At 37.9% G+C, this 15,461-nt stretch overlaps 1 protein-coding gene across 1 annotated transcript in view; it reads left to right on the forward strand.

The window, feature by feature from the left end:
* The window catches only part of GRAMD4 (GRAM domain containing 4), a 93,093-nt gene extending 79,102 nt beyond the window's left edge, over positions 1-13,991 (forward strand). The window contains exons 14-19 of the mRNA XM_083365739.1: positions 771-925; positions 5,541-5,688; positions 6,678-6,771; positions 7,624-7,708; positions 10,748-10,816; positions 11,903-13,991. Of these exons, the coding sequence (XP_083221865.1) occupies positions 771-925; positions 5,541-5,688; positions 6,678-6,771; positions 7,624-7,708; positions 10,748-10,816; positions 11,903-12,004 (653 nt within the window). The 3' untranslated portion in view covers positions 12,005-13,991. The remainder of the gene's footprint in view (positions 1-770; positions 926-5,540; positions 5,689-6,677; positions 6,772-7,623; positions 7,709-10,747; positions 10,817-11,902) is intronic.
* Positions 13,992-15,461: the final 1,470 nt, after the last annotated feature.

Consider the following 15,461-nt stretch of genomic DNA (forward strand, 5'->3'; position numbering starts at 1 on the left):
GAGCTGAAGAAGGTTCGTGGATGAGAAGTGAAACGTCTTCAAAGAAAAACAGGAAAGTCCAGTTGCCTCTTGAAAAAGCACCTATGGGACAACCATGACCTGAATGACTGAAAATCTCCATAGACACCTTGGAAGCTTGCTTTCAAGATGAATTTGGGTGAGGGGGACACAACAGCTACGTGGAGATACTTCCATAACTTCCAAGCCTGGAAAAAGAGGCAACTGCTTTAATGATCCCAATAAAGCATCTTGAGATATGCCTATTGTTAAAAGATCTCTTTCATAGGAAAGGTAGCCCTCGACTTACAACACTTCATTTAGTGACCGTTTCCAAGTTACAACAGCCCTGAAAAAATTGACTTATGACCATTTTTCATGCTTGCTTACATTCATTGCAGCAGCCTCATGGTCACATGATCAAAATTCAGACACTTGGCAACTGACTCATATTTATGACATTTGCAATGTCCCGGGGTCATGTGAGCCTCTTTTGCGAACTTCTGACAAGCAAAGTCGGTGGGGAAGCCAAATTCACTTAATAGCCGTGTTACTAATTTAACAACTGCAGCGATTCACTTAACAGATGTGGCAAGAAGAGTCATTAAAAGAGGCAAAACTTGCTTAATAAGTTTCTCATTTAGCAACATAAATTCTAGGGCCAATTGTGGTCGTAAGTGGAGGACTACTTACTTACTTACTACTTAATTTTGTTTCCATATTTCAGCCCTAAAACTTTTCTCATTCCAATCTTTGACTTTCTAATTATGCAGGACTTTATGCAGGAATTAAGTTTTTTCTGATTGATTTTGTCTTCAAACGTTGTCCAAGACTACAAGCAAAGTACGATACTCCTTATATCATATGGTTGAACTTGCCTACGGATCCTCAACTCAAAGAGAGGGCTAATGCTACAGTATCAAGACGGGTAATTCCTTTTTCTTTCCTGCTTCTTTCTCCGTAACACAACTCTACACCATCTGTGTAGCTTCATCGAGCAGAGTACATAGAGAGCTAGTTATTCATGATTCAGATCCAATATTTACATTCCCATGGACTAATAGGTTACTGCTCCTATCTGCCAACCTCTTTCTTAAATCTTCAGGCATAGGAATACTATGTTTTTAAAGTAGGAGATTGTTCAATGGAAAAAGGACTTTTTAAAAAAAAATTAGTGCCCAGTTTTTTTTAATTAAAAATGAAATGTTTTCCTCTAAAATGTTTGTCAGCATCTGAAATATTGTAATATGTTGTTAACAATACTTGAATTCAAAGGGAAAGTAGATTTGAAGTATACAAGTAAACTAGCTAAGAACTTTACTCTGGTAATGCCATTGTTCAACATAAACTAATTATTAACTTTGCTTTGTAATCATTGCATGTATGTGAAGTAATGATCATCTTGGCTATGTTTAGGGAATAAAAATGCAGCAGCTAGCCAGATTAGCACTCTGGGGCTGCATATTTAATCCATGTGACTTGTTAAGAAACCAATAACTGCTTTTTTGTGCTTCACTCTTAAAGCTATAATCTAGTTGTTAAGACATTGAATACATTGTTAAGAGCTAAAAGATAAGAGGTCTTCCTGTATGTCCTCAACAAATGTTAGGTTTGTCTGCAATCAGATAACACATAGTAAACATGGAAATTTCTCTCTTTTTTAAAAGCAATCAAATACTTCTAGCCTTAAATCAGGGGTAAATAATTGGTGTCTCTGTTATAGTTTCTTTCACCTTCCAAACGTGGTAGCTAAAATACACATTACAATAAAATATATATTTTTGCTACCCTGAAGTGAGAACATGTATATAACATATGCAACTAAATCCTAAATTAGGTAGAGCAGAAAGAAAAGGTTAAAAGAAAACTTCTCAGCTTTTAAAACTGGAGGGAATAGAAAGGAACGGAAAAGAAGATATATGATAGGTCTCAACCCCCTGAAAGTATTCCATGTGATAATAGACTAGGGGTCTTCAAATTGGCTGGCTGAGGAATTCTGGGAGTTGAAGTCCACAAGTCTTAAAAGTTACCAAGTTTGAAGACCCCTGTAATAGACAATAAGAAGCTTTCCCACCTGTCTTCCGTTCATGGTTTTTCTAATGGGAAGTAAGAGCAGCTCCATGGACTGTGCTCATGAAAGACGTAGAAAGCCAAGCAGTTCTACGTGATTATTAGATAGAAATCGTGTCCTGCAGCTTCAGAGGGAAGGATATGGCTGGATGAATTGGAGGATTTGGGGATCCAAAGAAATCCTGTTCTTTTCCATCCATATTTGGTACTAGCAGGAAGATGTTTTATCAGACTCTTTTTCCTGAAAGTGGCTCCTACGTACTTAACAATGATCTCCTGATGGATATGTTTCAATCCTTGTTATTAGCATGAGAGATCCACTAATGTCTCTGTCATCAACGTCCGCAATTTGCCTCATTCAGCTAGTGACAAATTAATAAAGGAAGAGAAAAGCAAAGCTAAATTCATTCCGATTGTCACTCCTATTAAAATCATTTCTCTTTTTTAAAAAAAAATACTACAGAACACGCTCAAATATTTCCGTGAATCAATTTTAGCTAAATAATCATTAGAGAAATTATTAAACATCACTAACCTGTGCAGAGGGACGCAGTGGCTCAGTGGGTTAGGACGCTGAGCTTGTCGATCAGAAGGTCGGCAGTTTGGCGGGTCGAATCCCGTGTGCCGCGTAACAGAGTGAGCGCCTGTTACTCGTCCCAGCTTCTGCCAACCTAGCAGTTCGAAAGCACATAAAAATGCAAGTAGAAAAATAGGGACCACTACGGTGGGAAGGTAACAGCGTTCCGTGCACCTTTGGAGTCTAGTCATGCCAGCCACATGACCACGGAGACGTCCTCGGACAAGCGCTGGCTCTTCGGCTTTGAAACGGAGATGAGCACCGTCCCCTAGAGTCAGAAACGACTAGCACGCATGTGCGGGGGAACCTTTACCTTTTTAACCTGTGCAGAGGAAATCAGGAACCAGAGATGGGAACATCTACCTGGGCATGCATACTTTTAATAAAATTCAAAAAAACTGCTCTATCCATTGATACCTTTTAGGGAGAGAAAAAAAACCAGTTATTAGTTCTAGTCCTTTGGTATGCAAAAGAGTCTTGCCAACTCGCTCAGGTCGTGATTTTATTCTGCATATGATACAATTAAATAGGTTTTGCTTTTTTTATTTTGTCATCATCACATTGTGTTTGTTTGTTTGTTTTTTCCTCCTGCTAGCTGTCAGGTCATGAAAAGGTATGGATCTTAGAGTGGAATGTGTTCTGTCTTTCAGTTGATCATTTGTATTCAGAATGAACAGCAATTTTGTTTCTTTCTCTCTCTCCCGCTATCTCTCCCCACCTCTGGTGTGTATGCAAATGTGTTTGACTGTAATGTTTACATTTGTAGTAATTATAGTAATTGGTCTTGATTTGAATCCAAGGATCCAGACACGTAGAAACTGTTTTTACTATAAGTGGATCAATTTTGCCAAGTGTTCAGTATTTCCCTATTTAGTTGAAGACATGGTTTGATAAACTTGATGTGGCAGAGCTTTTATATAACTATTGTTTTGTTTAATTTTACTTTGCTTAATCAATAGGAAAAAAAAACTCTAGAAGCATGCAACAGTATTAACAATATGATAGAACTTCAAAATGAATAATCATGAAAGTTCTCTTGCTTGTAATGATTTGCATATTACAGTACTTTGAAAAATGTTTGATGCAGAAATGAAAGAATATTGTGATAGACCAATCTAGTTGTCTGGGCAGCTGGGAGTGTTGGCACTGATAAGCCTACATGTTTCTTACCCCCAATTTAAAACTCTGTATATTGGAATCCCTTTGAATATATTTGATGTGTCCAAAAGTAAATGGCCACTTGATGCAAAACAGCAAATTAAGTTTTGGAGACCATGGGTCAGAATGCAAGTTGAAAAAAACAATTTGTGCATTTCTTCCCCACCATTTCCCTTCTTACAGTGCCAAGGAATAGGAAAGAATTGGTATATGTAGTCCTCGATTTACAATCACAATTGGGGCCAGAACTGTTATGTGACTCATGCCCAATTGCATGACCTTTTCTGCTACAGTTGTTAAGTGAATCACATGATTGTTAAACGAAACCTCCACCCCTTGGTGGAGCAGTGGGCTAATGCCTCCTTAAGTAACACCAGCTGCCTGCAATTAGTGCAGGTTCGCATCCCACCAGGCTCAAGGTTGACTCAGCCTTCCATCCTTCCGAGGTAGGTAAAATGAGGACCCAGATTGTTGGGGGCAATTAAGCTGACTTTGTAATAATGCCGCTTGGGGTGTGTGTGTGAAAGCCCTAATAAGCAGGCATATACATAGAATGAAGGCTACTGCTAAGGTTGTAAGCCGCCCTGAGTCTTCGGAGAAGGGCAGGATAGAAATGGAATTAAAATAAATAAATAAATAAATAAATAAATAAATAAATAAATAAATAAATAAATAAATAAATAAATAAATAAATAAATAATGTTGCAAATGAAACCACAGGATCCCAGGACACTGCAACTGACATAAATACATGTTGGTTGCCAGTCACAAATTTTGGTTACATGACCAGTGGACTGATTGTAAATCACTTTTTTCAGTGCCATTGTAACTTTGAAAAGTTGATAAATTAATGGTTATAAGTCAAGGACTACTTGTGTATATTCAACATCAGTGTTGAGCTTATGCTTATTAAAAGCTGGATAGAATAGAAATAGACTTCCTGTGTAAGTGGGAATGTGAATGGTACTTCCCATCTAAAAAACATCTGCTGTATTATCATTATTTTTTTTAAAAAAAATAAAGCTTATGAGGATGGCTTGTGGTAATATTTGGTCGCCTATTTCCCCCCACCTTGTAATAGCCCCGCTGACCAATTTTTGCTGCAAAAAAAAAAGTCATGCCAAGTGCCTCTCTTTGTTTTTGTGAGTTTGATGAGATAGCTACACTGTTTTAAATTGCACCATAGCAGATTGCTTCTTTATTGGTGGCAGGTCCTGGAACCTCATGGAAAGTTCCCCTCTGAAGTTCCGATAGTTGAGATTGGGTTTTGTTTGTTTTTTAAATGAAAAATGCATTTTCTTACCCCTCAAAAGGATGTCAAAACCTCAGGGACATGCAATGTTTTAGGTCACAACACAGGCTAGTTACATAATAAAAAGTCCTGTGGAGGATGTAGCTGAAGGGGTACAGCTCTGCGTGGCAGCCTTTAGAAAAGATTCTGTATTGAATAAAACTGCTTACGTATGGAAGAGGTTTGTCGGAATTCACCTTCCTGAGCAGTTGTATCACGTGATGAAGCTGAGCAAACTATATTAATTATAACTCACAGCCTGATGTGATGGTATCATTCACAACTTGATCAACCCTGGATATTGTGGAGAGGGATTGTAGCTGCATCAGACATGGGTTTCTAGCACTGAATGAAGCAGGACATTTCCTGAGGAAAAGGGAAGATAACGTAACTGAAGCTTGTGTGATTTCTAAAAGTGTTTAGTAAACCAGGTTTGTGTTGTTTCAGCCTCAAACAGCAGCATCCCGAAGCTATGTAGGTTCGAACGCCTCAACAGGAGTGAATCGAGATGAGGAAACCAGTCGCTTTCACAGTACGAAGAGAGGAAACTTCCATGAAGTATTTAACTTGTCAGAACATGAGCGTCCATTGGCAGGTATTCACACAACTCTAAACTTTGGAGGTGGACATTAAGTAATGAGATTTTTTTTAAGGTCCATAAAGTAACATTATTAAGAAATGATTGACATCATAATGTAATCTACTGTTAGATTCCATGGAGAGCAGGTCAATATTAAATCTTTTATCTTGCAGTCAACAGATTTACTGTGCAAGTGGGATGGCTGAGTTTGACCTTCGTTAAAATATAAATTTGAGGAAATGGAGCATAACGCTTGTCAGAGAACTAACTTTACCCTAGCTTGAAACATGTACTTCAGAGCTAGAAGAGTTTGTATCCATTTTCAAGATTTAGGTTCTGTTGTTTTTAGTGACTGTTAAAAAGAAAATTTACCACATAAATCAAAGTTTATTGAAGATTTCACTCCTTTATGAAAATGTTTTCTTTCTAGGATCTTGTTTGCCAACTCTGGATATAGAATTTTTAAGCTGTATCTGAAATATTACCTTAGGAAGCACTTGCTACCAGCATCAGTCTCCCATCATCCTGTGCGCGCCCACAGGGAGGGCCTTCTTAGGGTTCTGCTGGTTAGAGATTGCCGGCGGGTGATTCCCAGGGGGAGGGCGTTCTTTGTGAGTGCGCCCGCCCTTTGGAACGAACTGCCGATGGAGCTTCGGACTGCCCCCGACCTTCGCTCTTTTCGCCGGGACTTAAAAACCTGGTTGTTCGAATTGTCTGGCCTGGACTGAGGGATTTTAAATTTTAAAGAATTTAATTAAATTATATTAAATTATATTAATTTAATTTTAAAATTTTAATTTTATTGTTAGTAGGAATTGTGGGCCTGTACTAATTTAATTCCATTTTATTCTTTTTTGTACTGTTTTAATTGCCCTGTGAACCGCCCTGAGTCCTTCGGGAATAGGGTGGTATATAAATTCAACTAATAAATAAATAATAAATATACTAATATTACAGCTGCTTAATGTGTAAAAGTAAAATGGAATAATTGTACTATTTTATAGTGTGTGAAAATGGCTGGCGCTGCTGCTTGATAAACAGAGATAGGAAGATAACCACTGATTACATTAGGAATGGAGTTCTCTATGTTACTGAAAAGTAAGTGCATGATTTACAGCAGAACGTTGAAGCTAGATCTGGGTTGCAAAAAAATGGGAGGGTTACTAGCTGGCGATAGCTATTTTCCCCGCACCTTCCAGTCTTGTCCATATTTTTGCCTCCCTGATATGATGGCTGTATTTAAGGGGGGGGGGAGTTAAGTGTTTTTTATGAACTACAAAAAAAGTGTTTTGAAGAAAATAACTTCCAGAGGTTTTTGGTGAATCTATAAAAGTGTTATTTAAGAGGTTGAAGATGCTTGCTACAAGCCTCTGCGAGCAAAACTGAGATATAATATAAAGGTTAATGGAAAAGAACCTTATACAAGGCTCAGTAAAAAGGCGGGTTGTTTTTCAGTGGGTTTTCCTTAGATGAGATCTTCATTGTTTTGCACAAGGACAGATTCACAGTTAATATGTAAGTAAGGGAGAAAGCCTCTTTGGTATAGTGATCAAGGCATCAGGCTAGAAGCTGGGAAATTGTGAGTTCTAGTCCTGCTTTAGATACAAAGCTATTTGCATGATCGTGGGCCAGTCGTTCTCTCTCAGCCCTTGAAAGGAGAAAGCAAGGGCAGAACACTTCTGGAAAACCTTGCCCCCAAAATTTGCAGTTGCCAGGAGTAAATACACTGCCTCAAAGGCAAAAAGAAAAAAAAAAGCGATAAGGGCATGCCATATGAAATGGTAAGAACGCTAGATTTGGACTAATTGGATAAAACAAAATTTCAGCATATAAATATTAAAATATATGCTACCTTTTTCATTATCCAAAGTGACCCTGAGCATCTTACAGTACGAAATGGCAGTGTTTAAATCATTTTTTTGTTTACATTCTTTCTTTCCTTGCCTTTAGCTATTTATGCTTTGAAAGTTCCAAATCTGGTTCATCTAAAAGAAATAAAGTTATAAAACTTGCAGATATAACAGATATTCAAAAGGTAAGTACTTGATATTTCTTCAGTGTTTTGCTTTTAATTTCTTTTATGTTGAAGAAGCTTATTTATCATTTATTTATTTAATTAATTAAATTTCTATACCGCCCTATTCCCGAAGGACTCATGTCATGGTAAAAAAAATATATGTAAAAAACACTGTATTAAATAGCAAATGGATGCAGTGAAATTCTGTAAAATATAATCTCAGATTTACTAACACTGATTAGGACTAAAAGGCACATCCACTCACAGCTGCCACTGGACAGTAAGGTTCAAAAATCTATGACCCCGTTTAGCGTTAGCTGTTGGACTGCTCATGCCTCAAAAATAAGTTGGGGAAAATATTTCAGACTTTGTCCTCTGTGCTATTCTTTAAACAAACTGTTATTTTTCCCCCATATTTCTATGCAAGCATGATGTTAGTTGCCCTAAACAGCTAAGTTACATTTTTTTTGCCAAAGATTTTTGAAGATTCCAAAGAACCTTGAAAACAAAGAGAAACTGTTTTAATGACTATTGGTGATTTGCTATGCTTACAGTATATGCTCATATGAGGCCTGAAGTAGTTCTTCCAGTTGATTGCTAAAGTATATACAGCATAGTAAATTGTACCTCTACTCATCAATTATTTTTTCTGCTGATCAAAAGTCTCTTTTCCTTTCCAGGATTAAATTTAATTCAAGACTGTCTATATTGGAATATATACATATAATGTGTAATAATAGCAACACCACTTAGATTTATATACCACAGTGCTTTACAGCCCTCTCTAAGCGGTTTACAGAGTCAGCATATTGCGCCCAACAATCTGGGTCCTTGTTTTACCAACCTCAGAAGGATGAAAGGCTTGAGTCAGCTTTGAGCCTGTGTGAATCGAACTGCTGGCAGTCGGCAGAATTAGCCTGCAATACTGCATTCTAACCACTGTGCCCCCGTGTCTCCTTTTACATACATACATATTATTATTAAAATGTTATTTTATTTCTGCACTTAAATTTTATCACAATTTAGTGTAGTGTAGTGTAATTCTTATTCTTATCTAACACCTGGAGATGGTCAGGGTCTGGAAGGAAAAGAACAGCTTGTGACCCAACCAAAGAAAAGACTGAATGACTCCGAGTTTTGCCTCCCTGGCTCTGGAATTCTCCATTCTCTAGCTCTTGAATGGGATAGCAATTCCCCAGACTAATTTGTCGCACCATCTGAGAGTCCTCAGATTCATCATACATGTGATATCACTGCTGCACAAGCTGTACTATTTCCCAGCAGTCTCTTAGGTGCAATTCAAAGTGTTGATTACCACTTTTAAGGCCTTGTGTGGCACAGGGCCAAGTTACTTGCAGGACTGTGTATTTCCAGTGGCTTCAGCTCATTCTACCAGATCTGGCAGGGCAGGTATATTCTGAGTCAGTTCTCTGAAACAAGATCACATAGCAAGACCCAGGAGATGCGGGGTTTTTTTTTGACGCAGCTACTGACCTTTGAAACAGCGTTTCCCCTGAGATCTGGAAGATTGAGAAAGCTGACTGTTTCTTCAAATATTAGGGTGGGACATTAATGGAGCCCAGTATGTTTGCTATGTTTTGAGTTGTTCCGAGGATAATATTATGAATGAGCCGTGGTGGTGCAATTGTTAGAATGCAGTATTGCAGGCTTTCAAGTTTGGTTCAGCCTTTCATCCTTCTGAGGTCGGTAAAATGAGGACCCAGATTGTTGGGGGCAATAGCTTGGAGAAAGCTGTAAAGCACTGTGAAGTGGTCTATAAGTGCTATTGCTATGAAATATTATTACTCTAAATTATATTCTGTATTGTGTTGTTTTTTATTGTCATTTTTAATGTACTATTTGGTAGCTGCCCAGAGTTACTTATTTAAGATAGGCAACCATATAGAGTACATTTTCTACATAAGGAAGTGACAAAATCACAGAATTACGGAGTTGGAAGGGGACACAAGGATGAGATAGTCCTACTCTCTGACCACAAATCATTTCTTTAAACACCTTTTCACTGAAGGATGTTTATGGATATAGAATGTTGGTCATGTCTCCAAACATCTTTCATTTTATGAATGAATGATTTGGTTTCTAGAAATGCTAAATTCCCTGGATACATTGTGGTTACTTTGTTGCATGTACCATGTTGTATGTACCAGGAATGACTGGCATTAATACATTTTTTTAATAAATTGGTTTCTAATTTTTGAAATACCACAGAAACAAGATTTTATTTCTGTTTCTGTAACAAATTGAATAGCTGTGGTTAGTGTTTTCCATCATATGCGGGGTTTGATCTTCTATAATAAATCCTGACTCACTGAACCATTAGCCTATGTTCAATTATTTTGATGGATTTGTTCTATGCATAAATACATCTGGGGCAAACATTCTGCTTAAATAACATTTTCAGGTTAACATTAGCCATGAAAGTATAATCAAGCAGAGAGGTTTTAAAAAACAGTAGGATTAGGCTGTTTTGATCAGTACTCAGTTATTGTTTTTTTTAAAAAAATCTTTATACAGTCCAGTGGTTGGATTTTACCTGTGTGTAGAACATGATGGTAGAACAGCACCCCCCAACCTTTTGAGCACCACGGACTGGTTCCACGGAGAGAGGTTTTTCTGTGGACCAGAAGGGGCGTGGTTTTATGTGTGGCCTATATCCCACTGATGAGTCTTTGCTTGTTTGTGCAGCCCCGGTATCTGACATTCTGCAGACTGGGGCCGGTCCATGGAGCAGGGGTTGTGGACCTCTGCTGTAGAGCACATCTGCTTGACAAGAAAATAGTGATTCTCAAGGAAGGCTAGCACCTTCTCCTTGCTCCTTTTTCCTCCACTGTGAAAGCAATATTCAGAAACGCTTATCTCAAATGTGGGCTATTCTACATTATACAGTAACACACTATTTTTAGCGCATCTATTAAAGATTTTCGGATATCTAGGTAAGATATTGTGGTTTAAATTTCTGCACTGGTTAAATCTACTTTTTATGTTGCATGTGAAAGTATTCAATATATAAATCATGTTTTTTAATGTTTATTTTAGTACAAAGTACTTTCTGTTCTCCCAGGATCTGGGATGGGTATTGCGGTATCCACACCATCTACGCAAAAAGTAAGCAGAAAAATCTGAAGCATGCATATTTCATTTGCATACTGGTTACTACCATCACTGACAATTTTGTCTGTGTGGGATATTGATTCTATCCCTTTTGGAGCACTTCTTGGTTTGAAAAATATATGAATCATTTTATTAATGAACTATTTATTTAATGAAAAAAATAAAACCAATGCCTTTTCTGTAACTCTTGTAGTTTTAAGTTTGAATGGTGGGAAGGCTGGCTTATTACTGATCCATCAGCCCTTTGAGAGGATTTCTTAGCTGAAGAGTAGAGCAGACAAAGGGACGCGGTGGCTCAGTGGGTTAGGACGCTGAGCTTGTTGGTCGGCAGTTTGGTGGGTCGAATCCCGAGTGCCGCGTAACAGGGTGAGCGCCTGTTACTCGTCCCAGCTTCTACCAACCTAGCAGTTCGAAAGCATGTAAAAATGCCAGTAGAAAAATAGGGACCACTACGGTGGGAAGGTAACAGCGTTCCGTGTGCCTTTGGCATCTAGTCATGCCAGCCACATGACCATGGAGACGTCCTTGGACAAGCGCTGGCTCTTCAGCTTTGAAATGGAGATGAGCACCGGCTCCTAGAGTTGGAAACGACTAGCATGCATGTGTGGGGGAACGTTTACCTTTTAGAGCAGACAAGGCATGTACATGGAAAATTTTCCAATTCAGGAACATAATATCGAGGAGAACTCTGGAGTGCCCCATTCCTTTTCCAGACCATGCCAAAACATTCCAGGTATGCTCTTCCAAAGTCAGTTCAGTAGTTTCTTGAAGGAAATGCTCCAAAATGGAAGACTGCTTTGACCCTAGATCACAACGCTTCAATTTCAAGAACGTTTGCTTTCGGAAATCAGCCCCAAACAGCGTAGCATTTGGGGAGAAGGGAAGGATTTAAAGTTCTCCGGAACATCCTCTGTCTAAATACCCAGTAGGCCTATTTTAAATAAGACTAAAATTGAGATGAACATCCTTTTGGGTACTGTGTAAGGTTATGCTATTAAATCTTACTAATGTATTGCAATGTTCACATTTTAGTCATTCTTTTATTGAACTTCTTTGGTTTTTTTTCTTTCCACCTGAAAGCCGCTTGTGTTTGGTGCCATGGTACACAGAGATGAAGCTTTTGAGACTATTTTCAGCCAGTATGTGAAGATAACTTCTGCAGCATCTGCCAGTGAAAGCTAGTATATCATCTTTGCTGGTTTTTTATAGGAAACATCATGAATTTTACTCACCCAGTAGTGAATAAAAAGGTGGAACATCCTTCATCATCAGTCCTGCAATAATTTTCTTTGTTGCATATGTCTAATGTCACAGAAGTGTATTTTATACATGCCTTCCATGGTTTCTGTTGGTTTTTATTTACTGTTTTTTGTAATAAAAGAAAAGAACAGTGAAAATGCTATCGGCACTGTTAGCCTTGCACATTAAGCACTTTTAATGTTTGCTCACTGACATTAAAAAGCTTAGGAAGATTCTTAGCAAAATTAGCTTGAAGGACACTGTCTTGTCTTAATTAGACATCCCTGAACTCTGTGGTTCATACGATATTCCTTTAGCTATGGTTCTGCACACTCCCACTGCACAATTTCCATTGACTTCAGTGGCATTACTATATGTACACGAATGGGTGCAAGTTTGTGATTGAACTCGGCAAAATCTGTCAAGAACATGATTTTGAGGGGTGCTGGTTTTCCTAAATGTGTAAATAATATTTGAAAGTATGAGTATTTGAAGCTGTGCTTCCAGAAAACTTTCATGCTGACTTCTGTATCTTTTCAAAAGACATTTGTAGTTTAGAGACAGTTGGGAGATGCAATTAATCTTCAGTCCTTTGAGAGTTGGTATGCTCACTTCTTCTTGGCTTACCTTACGCATCTTGCTTTGTCATTTATTTTATGTCACTGTGTTGACATAACAAATGTTCCCAGTGTTTTCAATTGAAAAGCAACTTTTTAGAATTATTTGGCATGCTGCATTATCCTGTATTTTCTTTAAAATATTGGATAAACATAAAGTTTAAAGTTATCAAAAATGCATTCATTGGAGTGAAAGAGGAATAATGGAAATAGTGTTGCATCAATGTACTACAAGCTCTGCACCCTTTGTAGTATTTTGAAATGTCATACACATGTAAAAAAGCAGTGCTGCAACATTAGATCAACATAATTTTGATGAAACCCCTGGTTCTTGCTGTTACTTCTGCACATGTCCATAATACCTTTTCTTTGGTATTCCTATTTGGTAAATTTGTTATTGCACAAACGTTAATTAGCAGTTATTGATATTTTAGTTTCTTGACAGCTTTAGCTACACTTTTTTGTGGTAATTAACTTTGCGTGTGGTAGCCTTTAATCATGAAAAGAAGTTGAGTAGATGGCTAAAACGCCACATATTAATTTTAATATTTTATAATGGTGGCCACAATACATTAATTTTGGTTTCTTTTATTTCAAAGTCAGTGTTTGAGGATTAGATGGCCCTCAACAGAGCAGCAGTAGATCCTGGGATCTATTCTGTACTCCAAATGATCCCCTCAGTTGCTTTTTCTTATGTACGTAGAGTCAATTGTTTACAAATATGATTGGAACTGTCAGGTAGGAAAACAGAGAGGCTGCTTCTGCACTCTCTCCCAAAGCAATCCCTTGCTTTAAATTCTGTTGTTGGCTCTGTTGCATGCGTTTGCATGTAACATGTTACTGCGGCTGAATTAATCTTAATTATTATATGTTCAGATGTCATAAGAAGATGGACTTTTGCAAATATATATATATATTTTAAAGTCAGAAGCATGACTAAAATTGTGGGCAATAAATGCTAGAAAAGTTTAGCAAACTGATTTATGTATGGAGAAAACCTTGTTTCTTCTTAAAAGGATTAAAACACACATTAATTATTGATCTAGAATCACTATCTGAAAAGGCTTAATAGAATGTTCATATATTTTCTTTAAGGTGATACAGAGGTTTTCAACGCATTGGTAATGTGATCCCCTAAAATATTAAATGAATTTACTATATGTGATTCTCCATTATGAATCAAACTCATGATTTCACTGGGCTTAGGGTAGGGCAAAAATATATCACTAATCTTTAATAATTAAAACTCAATTCATATACAAATGCAATCCAAATAGAATTAAACCATGAGAAAATATTGCAACTTTATAACATAAAACAGGGGTGTCAAACTCAATTTCATTGAGGGCCGCATCAGCATTGCGGTTGCCCTCAGGGGGCCAGGTGGGTATGGCCAGGGTGGGTGTGGCCTACTGGGTGGGCGTGGCTAGAGTGCGTATGGCCTACTGGGTGGGCGTAGCCAGCTCTACATCGTTCGCATCAAGGGTGCCTATGGGGGCCTGGGCAGGAGTGGGACACATCTGAGGGTCTCTGGAAGAAGGAGGGTCTCTGGGCCAGGGCCAAGGCAGTGGGGGCCGTTCCCTCACTGTTTCCAGGATGGCTTCGCGGGCCACATGAAACCACTTCGCGGGCCAGATCCGGCCCCCGGGCCTTGTGTTTGACATGTCTGACATAAAACCTTTTCACTGGAAATAAATCATAAAGCTATCAAACCATAATTTTAATGGGAAGAATAAACTTGTTTCCTTCTTTATGACTCTTGAAATCTGGATTTCATCTTTGAGGTAGTTGCTGTCATATTTTGTTTCATATTTATGGAATATGGATTAACATTTGCCTTTTATAGCAGCATCTGTTCAAAATAAACAGTTCCTAACTTTGCTGTTAGCTTGATCAGACAACATCTTAATGTGATCTTGATTTGCATACTCAAAACATTTGCAGAATCCTCAGTTGCTGTGACCCCTTGGGGCTTTGTAACCCATAATTCGAGATCGATCACTGTAACAGGGGAAAAAAGTTAGTGATGGTAAAATGTCAGCTTTTTTAATAATGCATTTCTATATTAACATTTTGCGATTTATATAAAATGTTAAGCTGTAGGCTACACAAAACTTTAAACAAATAAGGATTTTGCCAGGCATAATCGGAGCAAGTAAGTGTAAGGATGGGAAAATAAGCATTTTGTCAGATTAACATTTTAATAACCTAAATCAGAATTGTAATACACGGAACTGGTGTTGTTCCCCCCTTCTTTTTAAAAGTCTCTTGGATAGTCATTAATATATTTAATCACATTAATTAATTTTTATTAAACCCAACATGTGTTTGTTAAAATAGATCATACTAGACCAACCTTATTGGCTTCTTTGACAAAGTGACTAAATTAGTGGATCAGAGAAATGCCGTGGACATAGTTTACTTGGACTTCAGTAAGGCATTTCATAAAGTAGACTTAGCCTTTTTCTTGTTAAGACAGAAAAATGTGGGATAGACAGCATCACCACCAGTTGGTTTTGTAACTGGCTGACCAACCACATGTAGTTTTCAATGGAACTACATGTACACGGAGAGAAGCATGCAGTGGGATACCTCAAGGTTCTGTATTGGGCCCAGCGCTCTTAACACACCTTCATAAATGAACTAGATGAGGGGAAAGAAGGAATGCTCATCAAATTTGCAGATGATACCAAGCTGGGGGGAATAGTCAACACTTTAGAAGATAGGCTCAAGATCCAGAATAAAATGGATCCTGTTAAATAAAATGCAGTTCAGTAGTGAGA

Source organism: Vipera ursinii, assembly GCF_947247035.1.
Source record: "Vipera ursinii genome assembly, chromosome: 6".
NCBI classification, from domain to species: Eukaryota; Metazoa; Chordata; class Lepidosauria; order Squamata; family Viperidae; genus Vipera; species Vipera ursinii.